The 12755-nt window shown below is 39.6% G+C and overlaps 2 protein-coding genes and 1 long non-coding RNA gene across 3 annotated transcripts in view; 1 reads left to right on the top strand and 2 right to left on the bottom strand.

Moving 5' to 3' along the window:
* Positions 1 to 4554: 4554 nt before the first annotated feature.
* The window catches only part of LOC116171202, a 13845-nt gene continuing 5644 nt past the window's right edge, over positions 4555 to 12755 (bottom strand). Inside the window, exons 7-9 of the mRNA XM_031487902.1 lie at positions 8598 to 8666; positions 8352 to 8540; positions 4555 to 8295 (exon numbers count right to left, since the gene is read on the bottom strand). Of these exons, the coding sequence (XP_031343762.1) occupies positions 4651 to 8295; positions 8352 to 8405 (3699 nt within the window). The 5' untranslated portion in view covers positions 8406 to 8540; positions 8598 to 8666 and the 3' untranslated portion in view covers positions 4555 to 4650. The remainder of the gene's footprint in view (positions 8296 to 8351; positions 8541 to 8597; positions 8667 to 12755) is intronic.
* Positions 8857 to 9554, bottom strand: LOC116171204. The gene is made up of 3 exons (XR_004145397.1): positions 9112 to 9554; positions 8985 to 9056; positions 8857 to 8925 (listed from the first exon to the last, which is right to left on the bottom strand). It is a non-coding gene; the product is annotated as an uncharacterized LOC116171204 (long non-coding RNA).
* On the top strand, positions 9603 to 11259 carry LOC116171203. Its single transcript, XM_031487903.1, has 2 exons — positions 9603 to 10119; positions 10234 to 11259. Exon 2 carries the CDS (start codon positions 10237 to 10239, stop codon positions 11107 to 11109), a length of 873 nt encoding a protein of 290 aa, XP_031343763.1. The 5' UTR covers positions 9603 to 10119; positions 10234 to 10236; the 3' UTR covers positions 11110 to 11259.

Here is a 12755-nt window from a genome sequence, read left to right as displayed (position 1 = left end):
TAGGTACTCTGATTCTCTCTGATAAACAAATAGTATCTGATGCAGATGCAGCATACATTCTCTAAAAAAACATTACCCAATTGCCGCTTTTTCTTGCATCGGATAGTTGTAACAGAATTAAATATGAAAATCGTTCGACGTCAAACAACGATAACTTAGATGCGATGCGCTTGTAGTTTGTTAAAAGATTCCAAAGCATCACTGATTTATAAAAATGTAATTTTTTATTTTGTCGATTTCTACGGTTTTGAAAAATGGAAAATTATAACTAAAAGTATGAACAGATGCAGTATTTTTTTCTCTAAAAAAAACGTATTTGGACTTTTGCTCTAAAATAATTAGGGGAGCTAGTATAATTGACTATAAAGAAATTACCATTGAAATCCCTATGCTGCGTTGCGCTAGGCACCACCCTGTATAATTTACACCCCGTGTTGAAATTACGTGGATTTATAGGCAATTTAGATTACATTCAATTTTTGGGTCTCGTCTATCTTTGGCAAAAGATCTCAGCATTCGTGGCTCATATAAAGCCACCCTTTATATGAAATAGGTACATAGGTACATACAGCATCAGAAACAAACTTCATCTAGGGAGAAGGTAGTGTCGTAAGGTCCGTTAATTTTGCTAGAAAGTTTGGAAATATATATTGCTCATTAACAACAAACAAAACATCCACGGGTAACTAGATATTGCTGAATCAACATGGCGATGCATTCAAATGAATTTCTTTGTTTGTCCTCTATCTCATTCTGTAAAAATTCAATATGGCGTCCATAAGAAACAAGAAGTAGCCTGTAGGCCCTGTAGCTTCTAGCCTTCTACATCTATAGCGTCCTATATGAAAATTCTGGTAACCGACTGAGATTCTCCCAAAAATGACCCGTTTAAGCTAGGGAAAATGAAAACGAAATTTCAAATGCGCTTTTTTAGTGACAAAAAGGAGCAACTTTGCCCCCATTTAACCTACACTGTATCTCTCACCGTTACAGAGATCTCAATTGTGAGCCACGAATTTGAACCATCCTGTGCTCTTTATAGTTGGTTAATTTAGTTCCATTTCACATTCGCTTAAAATCACTAATCCATAGCTAACCATATGTGCAAGAGCAAAATGAGCTATATTTTGCTTTGGTACATAGCATATCCCCTGGGAAACTATAGATAGATACTATATGCCTTAATTATGGCACAATTTTTCTAAAATTTGAATATGGTAAATTGCCGAGTAAATTGCTCAGTTTTCCAAAAATAAATTAAACGCACAGCACACGTTAAGCACATGGGCTAATTCTCGGGGTAATCTCTGGGAATGAAAATGATATCTGCTTTAGGTACCTATCTACCTACATATAAAGATGACCCCTCAGCAAGAGAAAGGCTTTACTTATACCGGTAGCGGTACCTAGTTCATCTGTGACTTAGGTACGAGAGTTTTTGTCATATAGATACGTATGTTGAATCACATTTTATAAATCCTTAGGTACATTTGTAACATTCCCCACAGAGCGTAAAAATGGTTAATTGGACCGTTTGGAAATTATTTGGAATAGGAAATCCGCCTCAGGCTATGTACACAGGGTGTTACATACAGTGGCGGCGCGTAGTGGTGTGTCTTGGGGGTGCACAATTTAAAAATGGGGCCACGGGCAAAAAGCCGGAGGCGAAAATTTTTTGAGTGTCACCGCAACACGAAGTTTTTTGGGCATATTAAATGGCATAAAAAAGCTTATTGATGAGACCTCTATAAATACTCCAGGGTTTATTGAATTTTCTCGTTTTGTCAATGGCTGCGGAGAGCAAGTTCCAAAGCACCACAAAATTTTATACGGTCTATAATTTTGGATAAAACATACCGGTTCTTCTTTACTTCCTCATTACATTTTTCGATACCTACTCAAACGGTATGCACTATTTAACTGTTGCCGTATATCTTGCTTACCTAATAAATTAAATCTCAATTTAGCAGATATATGATGTGCCTTTGAAGATTGATATTTTTTAATTTTTTCGGATAAATGCACCAAGTCTGTAAAGCAATTCTTTGTCCATTCTGATGCCTCATCACCGAGCTCATCACCAAACAACAAACACGGAAAACAATAGACTATTGTTAAAGGTACAACCGCATAACCAGTCAGTTTTTTCATACATGTCTATTTTAAACGATCGTTTATCGACTTCCTTTATTGACTTTCGATATTTCCAAACTCGGTTTTGGGCGACCCGCATTTTTTATTTTAATTTGATTTTCTAATTTTAGTAAATTAAATTTAATAATTGTCTTTAAATAATGAACGGTAACGTCGCAACGTTACTTGTTAAAACCGAAACGATCAACAAGCCCTACTTCGTAGTCCGGCGAATACTGGTTCACAATGAGAGTGTGCTCTTGCAATACTTTACAACTTGGACCTTCGCGGGGCGCACGGGGAAAGGCGATGTAGCGTTTGAACGAATCAGAGATCGTAGCTAACTGTGCACTGCACAGGAAGGCGGAATGGGAATAATTCTTAATACACGTTCAGCGGTGTGTTAGTGTACCCGTTAGGTTTTGCATTTCAGATAAGTGAACTATTTTTATTGCGAGATACGAACGTGCAAGAATGTTAAATACATAACTAGAATTGTTATAGTTTTCGTTTTTTTTAAATGATTTTTGGGAGTGCACGTGCTCATGTGCACTTATTGAGAAACCGCCACTGGTTACATACCTATGAGTATTATGTAAAAAAAAATGGGTGGTAGAGGGAATCACAGCAAGCACTATTTCCAAATAAACTGAAGGTCCAACATGTTTCGTTTGGGCCTCACTCAGAAAATGGTGAAATTTGCATTTAATCTTTAATTTTTTTCTTAAAAGCCATAACAGTTACAAAGACTGGTGGCACGTCTTTTGAATAGGTTTACGAATTCGCAAAAAAATTTTAAAATTCCTTCTACGGAAGGGCATAATTAAATTTTTCTCTGTGATGTATTTAGAGTTCAAGTACATCATCCTCATTTGAGTAGGTATAGATACCTACTAATTTTTAAGGAAAATCCCTCACTGCAAATGAGTCTGTCTTGCATGCTTTGGCAACTTATTTTGTAAAGGGCAGCATTTGCTACAATTTTCATATAGGTACCTATACCTACCTACACTCATACAATTTACAGCAAATTTTAACCACATTTAAATAGATACTCAAAATCTGTCGTAGATTTAACAAGATACGAAGAATCGCATACGATTTTCAATAGGAGTATTTTTTGACAACGACTTTTAACCCAGCTCGTATTCAATAGCAGTGGTTCGTGAACTAGCGTACAAATCGATTGGAGAAGGATTGACATCGTCGTCTCTTTTCGTTCTCGAATTATAGACATCAGACGGACGGACAAAACCACCACATAGGTAGGTAAGTGGAAGTTTTTTGACAAATTTCTCTAAAAATGGAATAAAAAGTATAGGGTAGGCTAGAATCGTAACTGAAACTCTCATAGTCTTAACGAAATAGGTATACTTATGTAAAATCTCTGTGAAATTTCAGAAAATCTCTAAAAAAATATCGAATTTATGGCGAACCTTAAATTTCTGCAAAATTTCTAATCCTACTTAATTAAGATAGGTATCAAAATCAAAGTGAAAGTTAACCTACGGAGTAGAACCGCGTCACTTGTCGGCCATCTTGGATTTTATTCGCGGGGTCAATCAAGGTCAATTAAATTGATTCGCGGGGGTTGCCCACGTGGGCGGGGGTGTTTTCGGGGAAATTTGATTAATTTCTTGGAATTAATTAAAATTTTGTGCGATTTTGGTCTTTATTGGCATATGATTTGATTGATAACGTTATCAATTAATTAAATTGGCGGTTTGATTAATTTAATTCGCGGTTGATTTCTTAGAATTTCGGTTTAATCAATTTGATTCGCTGCTTAATCAATTTAATTCGCGGCCCAATTAATTTAATTCGCGGTTTGATTGATTTAATTCGCGGTCCAATTAATTTAATTCGCGGTTGATTTCTTAGAATTTCGGTTTGATTAATTTGATTCGCGGTTTAATTAATTTGATTAGCGGTTTGATTTCTGGGAATTTCCTCTAATTAATTTGATTCGCTGATCGATTAATTTGCTGTACAAATAATTGCACATATGTGGTAATTACACATATGTAATAAACAATTACACATGTATAATTACACATACACACACATGTGTAATTACATTTTAATTACTCTAATTGAAAACAAAATGGCGGAAAAACAAAATGGCCACCGAAGGCGGGAAATTTAAAAAAATTAGGACTTTAAAAATATTTTGGGTTTGTGCACTATCGCTCTCTCTCTTACTCATTTGTGCACCATCTCTCTCTCTCTCTCTCTCTAACTCATTGCGTATATCGTTCTCACTGTAGTATGCTGAAAATAGAAGCTAGAAATGAGCAAAACAAGTTTTAATTATATTTATTACATCACAGAAACAAATAAATAAACAAAATCAGTACAAAAAAAAATGCAACAATAAACAATAATTATGATACAAACCCATTTCCACACCACCCTGGAGGTAAGGCTGAGGCGCGCTTTTTTTAACGTGGTGTCCCCTGTAGGCCTAATCCACGGAACGTATGTACAAACTAAAAACTAAATATGTACAAACTAAAGCTAATTTGTTCTATAGCCGTATGGTAGAGTGTCGTATCCTACGTCTAAACGGCGACGCTTCGTGTACTCGACACGGTACCTTTTCCTCTCCGGCTTGGAGATGACGTCGTACGTACACGTGCGAGCTATACGTCGATCTGTCTCTACGTAAGTCTCCGGGGCATTGTTCAACACAGCGTCTTTGATTGTTTCAAAGTTCACTACGCGGCTGTTCTTATAGTTTAGGGATATGCCCTTAACTTTGCACACAACACTATACGTGTTCGCACTGGACGAAAACACCTTGTATGCATAGTTTTTAGGGCCGCCACTAACGAATTCCACAATTTGGCTCCCGGGTCCATAACACTCGATTTCATCGGTCATATCTCCCAAGAAGCTCCCGCAAGGTGGTGACCATTCTTCGGATTTCTGCGTGAAGATTACAGAGTCGGTGTCAAAATACAGGACCCTTTCGCCAAGCTTCTCCAGGTACTCGTATAGTACCAGACGGGCATTGGCTGTGGTGTAGGCTGCCAGTACAACGTTTGTGGTTTTCAATGGCTCGACTGCTTCTTCGGGGAGGGTCCAGTTGACGATGAGGGTCTCGTCGTTTACGGGAATGATGGAGTTGACTTCCATGGACGGATCCGTGAGCATCTTGAAGAATTCTTCAGCCTCCGAGATGATGCTCGTCTTCGACAGATTGTCGCGCTGGCCAAACTTTCCCCAAAAGGAATTGAGGAATAGTTTGGCGATATAGCGGAGACCAGCGTTCACTTCAATCTTGCTCCGATCAAGTTGAATCCCCTCATGCTCCATGTAGTCGGCTAGATACTTCATACATGCCTCTTCGGAAAGACACCAGGATGGCCATCCACTGCATTCCTGTTTTGTTTTCAGGAAATTGTCCACATAACCGGAGAATAAACCGCCGGTTTTCGACTCACGGTTGTATTGGGTTGTCTCATACTCCCATACTTCGTGCAATTCCTGAACGACATAACCCAAGGAGATGGCTTTCCGTAGTTCGTCGGCTACGTAAGTGCCAGTGAAACGTCGGTCCTCATCATCATTGTGCTCACACTCTCCTTGATTCATTGTTTCGCAGCATGTACGGCATAGCGGGAACATAAGTTTACCATGGCATCTGTATGGTAGTACGGGATGATACAAGTTTTGCGGAGGAAGGACAGTGCACTTAACCATGCCCTCTATGGTGTTCAAGTTGCAGGAGTGAAGTTCTTCGGGCGTAACAAGTACTCGAGGATGGCCCAAAGGATACTTCCCATACTTGTTTACGTAGGGGTAGAGGGAACACACGTCCAAATACCTGATTTCTTCCCCTTCTTCGGCCTTGTGGTATAGCTTGATGGCATTTGTCCGACCTCCAAAGAAGCCATCGCGAGGATTCAGAGGCTCGTGTCTTAATACATTATGGCCATTCAGTAAAGCGTCGGTCTCTGGGTTGTTTGTTAAATATGTGCGGAATTCACACTCCCACATTTCAATTAAATTGTAGCCTGCAGTACGAATGCGTGATGAAGTGGCTTCGGTTTTTTCACGCCGCATTGCCATTGTGTCAGACTTGTTCCCTTTCAGTGGTGTCGTCTGGTCGGAGTAACATGACTCACAACCGTGAAAGTAGCAACCATGAAACTGGTACACGGTGTTCGTAGCTGCGGAGTATCCGTCGACAAGGATTCCCTCCTTTAGGCGAACTTCTCGAGAGTTGCCAGCGTGTTGAAGATCGGGAACATCAGTGGTTTGTAGATGAATCAGCCATTTGATGGCTGTCCGACTTTGATTATCGGCCATCCTGTTCCCTCCATGTGGAATGAGGCCGATCGTCTCCTCTTGAAGGAAGTTTCTCCGGAAGACCAGACTGCATGCAGAGGCAATAGTGCAACACTCGCGGAAGGGGTCCACCTTGTTCTCCTCGGAAAATTTCTGCCAGAACTCCACGCACGCCTGCCGTAAGATATTGACGTCTTGGACACAATATTTTACAATCTCCTCCTTAAAATTGAATATAGCGTTGCGGTTCACTTCTGCATTGTACCATTTGAAGAAATCGTCGCGATTTCTTTCAGACATTTCGTCGACTCCATAAAAATGTGGGGAGGGTAGTGGGCCAATGTAATTAGCATTTTCCAGAGTATTGAAGAAGTGTGGGAAGTGTCCTTTACACCCAGGGAAACTGAACGTTTTCGGTAGAGCACTTAATGGGACAGGCATAAAGTTCAAACTGTCAATGAACCTAATGTTGTTGTTACATGCCAGCGACGTAATCTTTGTACCCGTAGCGATAATGTCAGGATTCCATGCCGAAGGAGTTTTCATCATTTCCTTCAAGATGAAGATACTATCGTACCCTTTGCTGTTGTGAGCGATAGCCACGACGTCACGATTCTTACGAGCCAGGGAGGACACGAGTTTTAAAAGTTCATTCACGGGGTCTTCTTTGAATATATGTTCGCGGGGACCACAGTTATCACAAGGGACGTTGATGTCTGTATTATTTGTGATGCACGATTTGCAGAGCTGTTGAGCGACGCACAAGTTGGGAACGTGGACGTACGTGTTGGCGCGATTTTCGAATTGGTCGTCTTGTCGACACTCAAAGTCATAGAAAACAAACACAAAGTCTTTGTTCATCTTCTTTTTATCGGGGGTATTCTTCGCCATGTAGCACAAATGGCGTATTGGTCGGTCAGCTTGACATGTAACACATTTCTTGATACCGCACTTGTGTGGCTTTTTCTCCTTCCACACCGTAACCAAACACGTACGACATCGACGCACTTTCGCGCACAATTCCTGGTCTTTATGATGACGAAAGCACTCAAGGCCGCGGAAATCACGGTTACACACCTCGCACTTAATGTTCGGAGCATCCTTGTTGCACGGAGGACTAGTGTGACAACAGGGGCAAATGTACTTACAGTCTTTATGATGTTGTCGTTTACTCATGCGAACCCGACACAGCTCACAAAAGTACTCGCACGTGAACGCTGACGTTAAACTGGTGATTACGTTGTAGTGCTCGTTTTCCATTATCAGATTCAGTACTTGACGTTGTGGAGATCGTGGACCCTCAAAGTACACTGTTTTTCCCATACGGTGATTGTATACTACGATGGTGAAGTCGGTGAGATGATCCTGGAACTGACGTATGTGATCAATGGTACCGCCAGCCGATAAATCCACGCCAGCAGCTGCACATAGTTGAAGAGCCTTAGTCTTCTGAAGACTATGCCCGACTTTCAGGTAGGGTAGCTCTATGGAGTTGGTCCGGAAAGCTATGGCGGTTACGAGGGCTCGAGCGAGGCACAAAGTGTCATCGTTGTTGATGATGATGATTCCACGTTTTTGCCGTGAGAACTCCGCGAAGCTGACCCCGGTCATTCTTTGACGTCCTTTACCACTGGGTGGGGTAATCAGACTTACATCAACTCGTAGTGCATCGCTGGAGAAGAACGCCTTGTTACTCTGCATAACTTTATCCAGAGTCTTCAGCATAACGTCAGCATTCAGCTGATCTACACGACGGAACGAGAAACCAAGAGGATTGTCGGGGAACTCGCTATTTGTCAGCATCATACCAATACGGTCACTCCCACTATGCCTCTTAGTTACGTAATTGATAAGAGCTGTCAGTGATTTCTGAAACAGAAAACTTCAGTTAAGTTTAGTTTAATAAAATAGCTTTGTATGCATACCTTAAGCCATTCTAAAGGTGCTTCATTGGCTTCCGCATTATTAAACTTGATCATCAGTTGCTGGGCTGTCAAGTTGAATTTTTTTATGTACCGCTCACCCTCTGACAACACAGAGAAGCGATGAGGAACTCCACGACCAACTTGCGGTGGTGATGGTTGCAGACCAGAGGTCAATGTAACAGAGTTAAGCTGCAAAGAAGTTAACAATTAAAGTCATTGTTTTAGAATAATTAAAACAAAACTTACATTATTTACACAGGGCGCTACAGATGTGGCTGGTTGTAGTCCCGATGTTGATGGTTGAGGGTTAAGAATCTGTAAAGACGTTATCATTTAGAACTTGCGCACTTGAAAATTATTATTCAACTTACATTATTTACACACGGAGCAGCACGCTTTCGCTTAGGCTTTGCATGGGAAGACGAAACGGAAGGTCGGGGGTGGATGCTGTAAGGAAATGTGCAATTAAAATATGAAACAACTTTTAAAATTAAAGTAAACTTACTTTCACACAGAGGTCGAGGGGCTGCGATTGGGGTTTGTAGGCGTCAGGGGAAGACGGTAGCGGTGGATGCTGTAATGAAATTTACAATTAAAATATGAAACAACTTTACAAAAATAAAATGAACTTACTTTTACAGTGAGATCAAGGGGCTGAGATTGCTCTCGTTGAAGATGATGGATAGTGGGTGACGGAACTTCATTCTGTACAAATAAACAACATTTAGAAAACGAAACTTTAAAAATTAAATAAACTTACTTTCACACAGAGGTCGAGGGGCTGCGACTGCGGATTGTTTGCTATAGCAGCAACGTGATGGGAATTCTACAAAGAAATTTATATTTAGAAATTTATAAGTGTACAAATATTAAAAACTTACCACATTTTGTTGAAGCAGGCGCGTTTGTATTGCCCCAACTGCTTCGCGAAGACGCCTGAAGCGTTCAATGTCTGCGGCGTCGGGAGTTACCTCCCCGGAAGTTACCATTCGGAGCATATAATAATATGCCTCCACCATATCGTCTTCCGACAGAAGACCACTCTCAAAAACACGACACAACAACTTGAAATGGGCGGCCATTGCAGAAATTTATGCACAAAAACTAAACACTCACAATAAAAACACGCAAAGCACGAGAAAACACGTACGTACAGATGTAAGAACGCAAGTAATTTCGAGTCACGAACATAAGCTTTTTTATATCAGGTCAGGTCAGGTAAAACAGAATCCGCCCCCTTCCGAACATTGCCGAACGTTCTATTGTTCGCCTAAAACCGGTTTTACGCTTGATTAAACACGATCTATTGTTTAAAATGCATGACTCATAACCCGCTAAACCTGTTTTCCACATGAATAACCATATCTTTTGTTTTGTGGCCGTCTTTATGGCACCACATCAATCATTTCTTTTGTTTCTACATCCGGTTACATGGGAAAGCACTTAGTTCACACTGGGCGTATAAGTGTTTTCTTTTTGTTCAGGACACCTGCACAAGTATGACTCATAACTCGCTAAACCTGTTTTCCGCATGAATAGCCACATCTTTTGTTCTGTGGGTGACTTTATGGCACCACATCAATCAATTTCTATTGTTCGCAATATGACTCATCGATTTGGTATTTTGATTTAATTCGCGAGGATGACGTATTAGATTTACAGTTACGCGCAGTTTATAAAAGCTACTGTGTGTGACGACTCGTTCTCATTTGTGTTCAGTTCAGTGTTCAACGTGATATTGTGTCAGTGTACTAGTTCAAAGTTACAAGTAAGTTCAATCGCCTCTGTTTTTTGATATAATTGGTAATTAAATTGTTGCAATTGTTTTCTAATTGGTAATTAAATTGTTGCAATTATTTTCTAATTTTACATTTCGTTACAGATTATGTTTTCGTACAGCAAACCTTATTCTCGTCCATCAACAAACCCCAGAGATCCTCGTACTGCTGAAAAGTTGTCGACGACACTCAATTACTACAAGCCTATTGCATCATCGCCAGAATTCTGCTACACAGAGGATGATCACCGAGCATTCGACAGGGATGTTATGAAGGAATACAACATCTCATCTTACAATAATCCAGTGCCCAGACACGAAGATTTCTGTTTATCAACACAAGACCGTAAGCGCATACATAACAAGTTTATGGATAAAGAACGACAGCAATTACTCAGTGAGTCGACATTTAATCTAAATAATAGTGGATCCAAAATCCTGAAAGTGGGTCTAGACGTATTTGAAGATTGCCCCTGTGTCAAGATACAAGGCAAGGATCGGAGCATATATTTTTCAAAAAGTGCATTCGAGAGTTTTTTAAGCGAATTAGAAGACATCGTCGGAGCAGTAAAGCGCGAGGAAGAAGATGAAACTTTCGATCTAGAAGATTTTCATGTACGGTGCTGCAGAAAATATAAAGCTGCGCGTATCATTTCGAAGAAAGAAATCCACTGTGAACTGTACTTGGGACTCGTCACCCTGGAAAAAGTGATCGCTATGGCAGACTACTTACGTCAGAAGCTTAATTATTTGGGTAATTATTTGGAAGGTAATGATTGTCCTTTCAAAAACTTTGTAGAAAAAGTTGTGGACATTCTGGATAGACGTCAGCAAAAAGATGTGAGTTATAACGATTTGTTAGTAAATTTAACTGATGAACCTTTAGTTATACATGAGTTAGTCCATAAGTATCCGTATTTTGTGATTGATAAGATAGAGGATTATATGCAAACTTATGATGATAGGTTCTTGTACAAATAAATGTAAATAAATATAAATGTAAGTTCTACATTCTTTTAATCAGTTTGGTGTTATACTTCGAGACATTACAATGGAAAATAAATTTCTTCATCCATTTTCCGCTCTTGTAAGTGGCCCAAGCGGGTCGGGAAAGAGTTATTTTATTGTAAACTTTCTAAAAAATATAACAAACATCTGCTCTGTACTGTTTGAAAAAATAGTTTGGCATTACGGGGAATGGCAGTCATTGTACGAAGATCTAAAAGGTGTTGAATTCCATCAAGGCTTACCCGATATGTCCAGTTTCGATGGCTTAAAACCTGTACTGATAATTATTGATGATTTAATGCGTGAATCAAATGGAGCTATTGTTGACATTTTTTACAAAAGGATGTCATCATCGTAACCTCAGTGTTTTCTTTCTAACCCAAAACATATTTCATCAAGGAAAAGGACAGAGAGATATATCTTTAAATGCACACTACATTATTTTATTCAAAAATCCCCGAGATCGGGCACAAATAAAGCATTTAACGCGGCAAATTTGCCCTGAAAACTCCAAATTTTTAGAAGAAGCGTATAATGATGCAACGTCTAAACCCCACGGATATCTGTTATTCGATTTAAAACAAAGTACACCGGATGTTTTCCGCTATAGAACATCGATATTTGAAGAAGATGGCGCTTGTGTGGTATATATACCAAAAAAGGGTATTAAAGGTTTGAATCTTGAGCAATTGGTACATTCATAATGGTTTCAAAGTTGACGAAACATTCCGAGTTGCTTCGTGCTCTCTCAAAATTGGGACCAAAGGAGCGGTTAGCGTTGATAAAATGTTTGGACGACAATCAAATTGAATGCATATGTGAGTGTATTTACAACACTTTAAAAGGACAAGTCGATTTGACCGCTGATCAGAAGCGAAGTCTCGCTCGTCATAAAACCATCTTACGGCGTATGGTAACGCCCCGTGAAAAGATAAAAAAGAAGAAACAGATACTAATTCAAAACGGAGGTGCATTCTTGCCATTTGTGCTAGGGCCGTTACTTGGCGGCTTACTCGGAAGTCTTTTTCAATAATCATGGAACACGCAAAGAAAATGTTACTCGTACCGCAGGAATTTATGCAGCGAATTAAAGCAAATGAAACTAGGAAAGACGATGTTTTATCGCAAATTGATGACGAAATGTCACAAGTATTAAATTCTAAGTTGTCTTCATATGAAAAGTGGCAACAGTATTCTCAAGTTTTACAGAAATATTTACATTTTTCGGAACAAATGCGAAAACCTGTAAGCATAGCAATTGAATCGAAGCCTACAGGAATATCAGAAGATGAAATAATAGCCTCAATTCCACAAACTTTTAAGAAAAAAGCCGAAAGTTTTCTACGAATACTCAACGCTTCGGGTGATATTTTATGGGACAATAGAGGAATTGTCACAATAAAAGGCGAAGTAATCCCGTCATCGAATATTATCGACTTAATACACGACACAATAAGACCGCGTCAATCAACAAATCCAGAAGGTGGCCGACAGTTTGCAGAATTCGTCAAAGAAATTAATGTTCCTCAAGAATTTATTGGCAAAAAACAAAGTGTTGTAAAAACCGAAGACATTATTTCGAAACGACCAAAAATTACCGTGAATCCCGATCAAGACGT

Source organism: Photinus pyralis, unplaced genomic scaffold (genome assembly GCF_008802855.1).
Source record: "Photinus pyralis isolate 1611_PpyrPB1 unplaced genomic scaffold, Ppyr1.3 Ppyr1.4_LG5, whole genome shotgun sequence".
NCBI classification, from domain to species: Eukaryota; Metazoa; Arthropoda; class Insecta; order Coleoptera; family Lampyridae; genus Photinus; species Photinus pyralis.
The sequence above is the reverse complement of the archived record's forward strand: the minus strand, read 5'-3'. Positions and strand labels throughout refer to the sequence as shown.

Bases quoted from the DNA above. Each gene is read 5' to 3' on its own strand.
- LOC116171203 (XM_031487903.1), top strand. From the start codon at position 10,237: ATGTTTTCGTACAGCAAACCTTATTCTCGTCCATCAACAAACCCCAGA.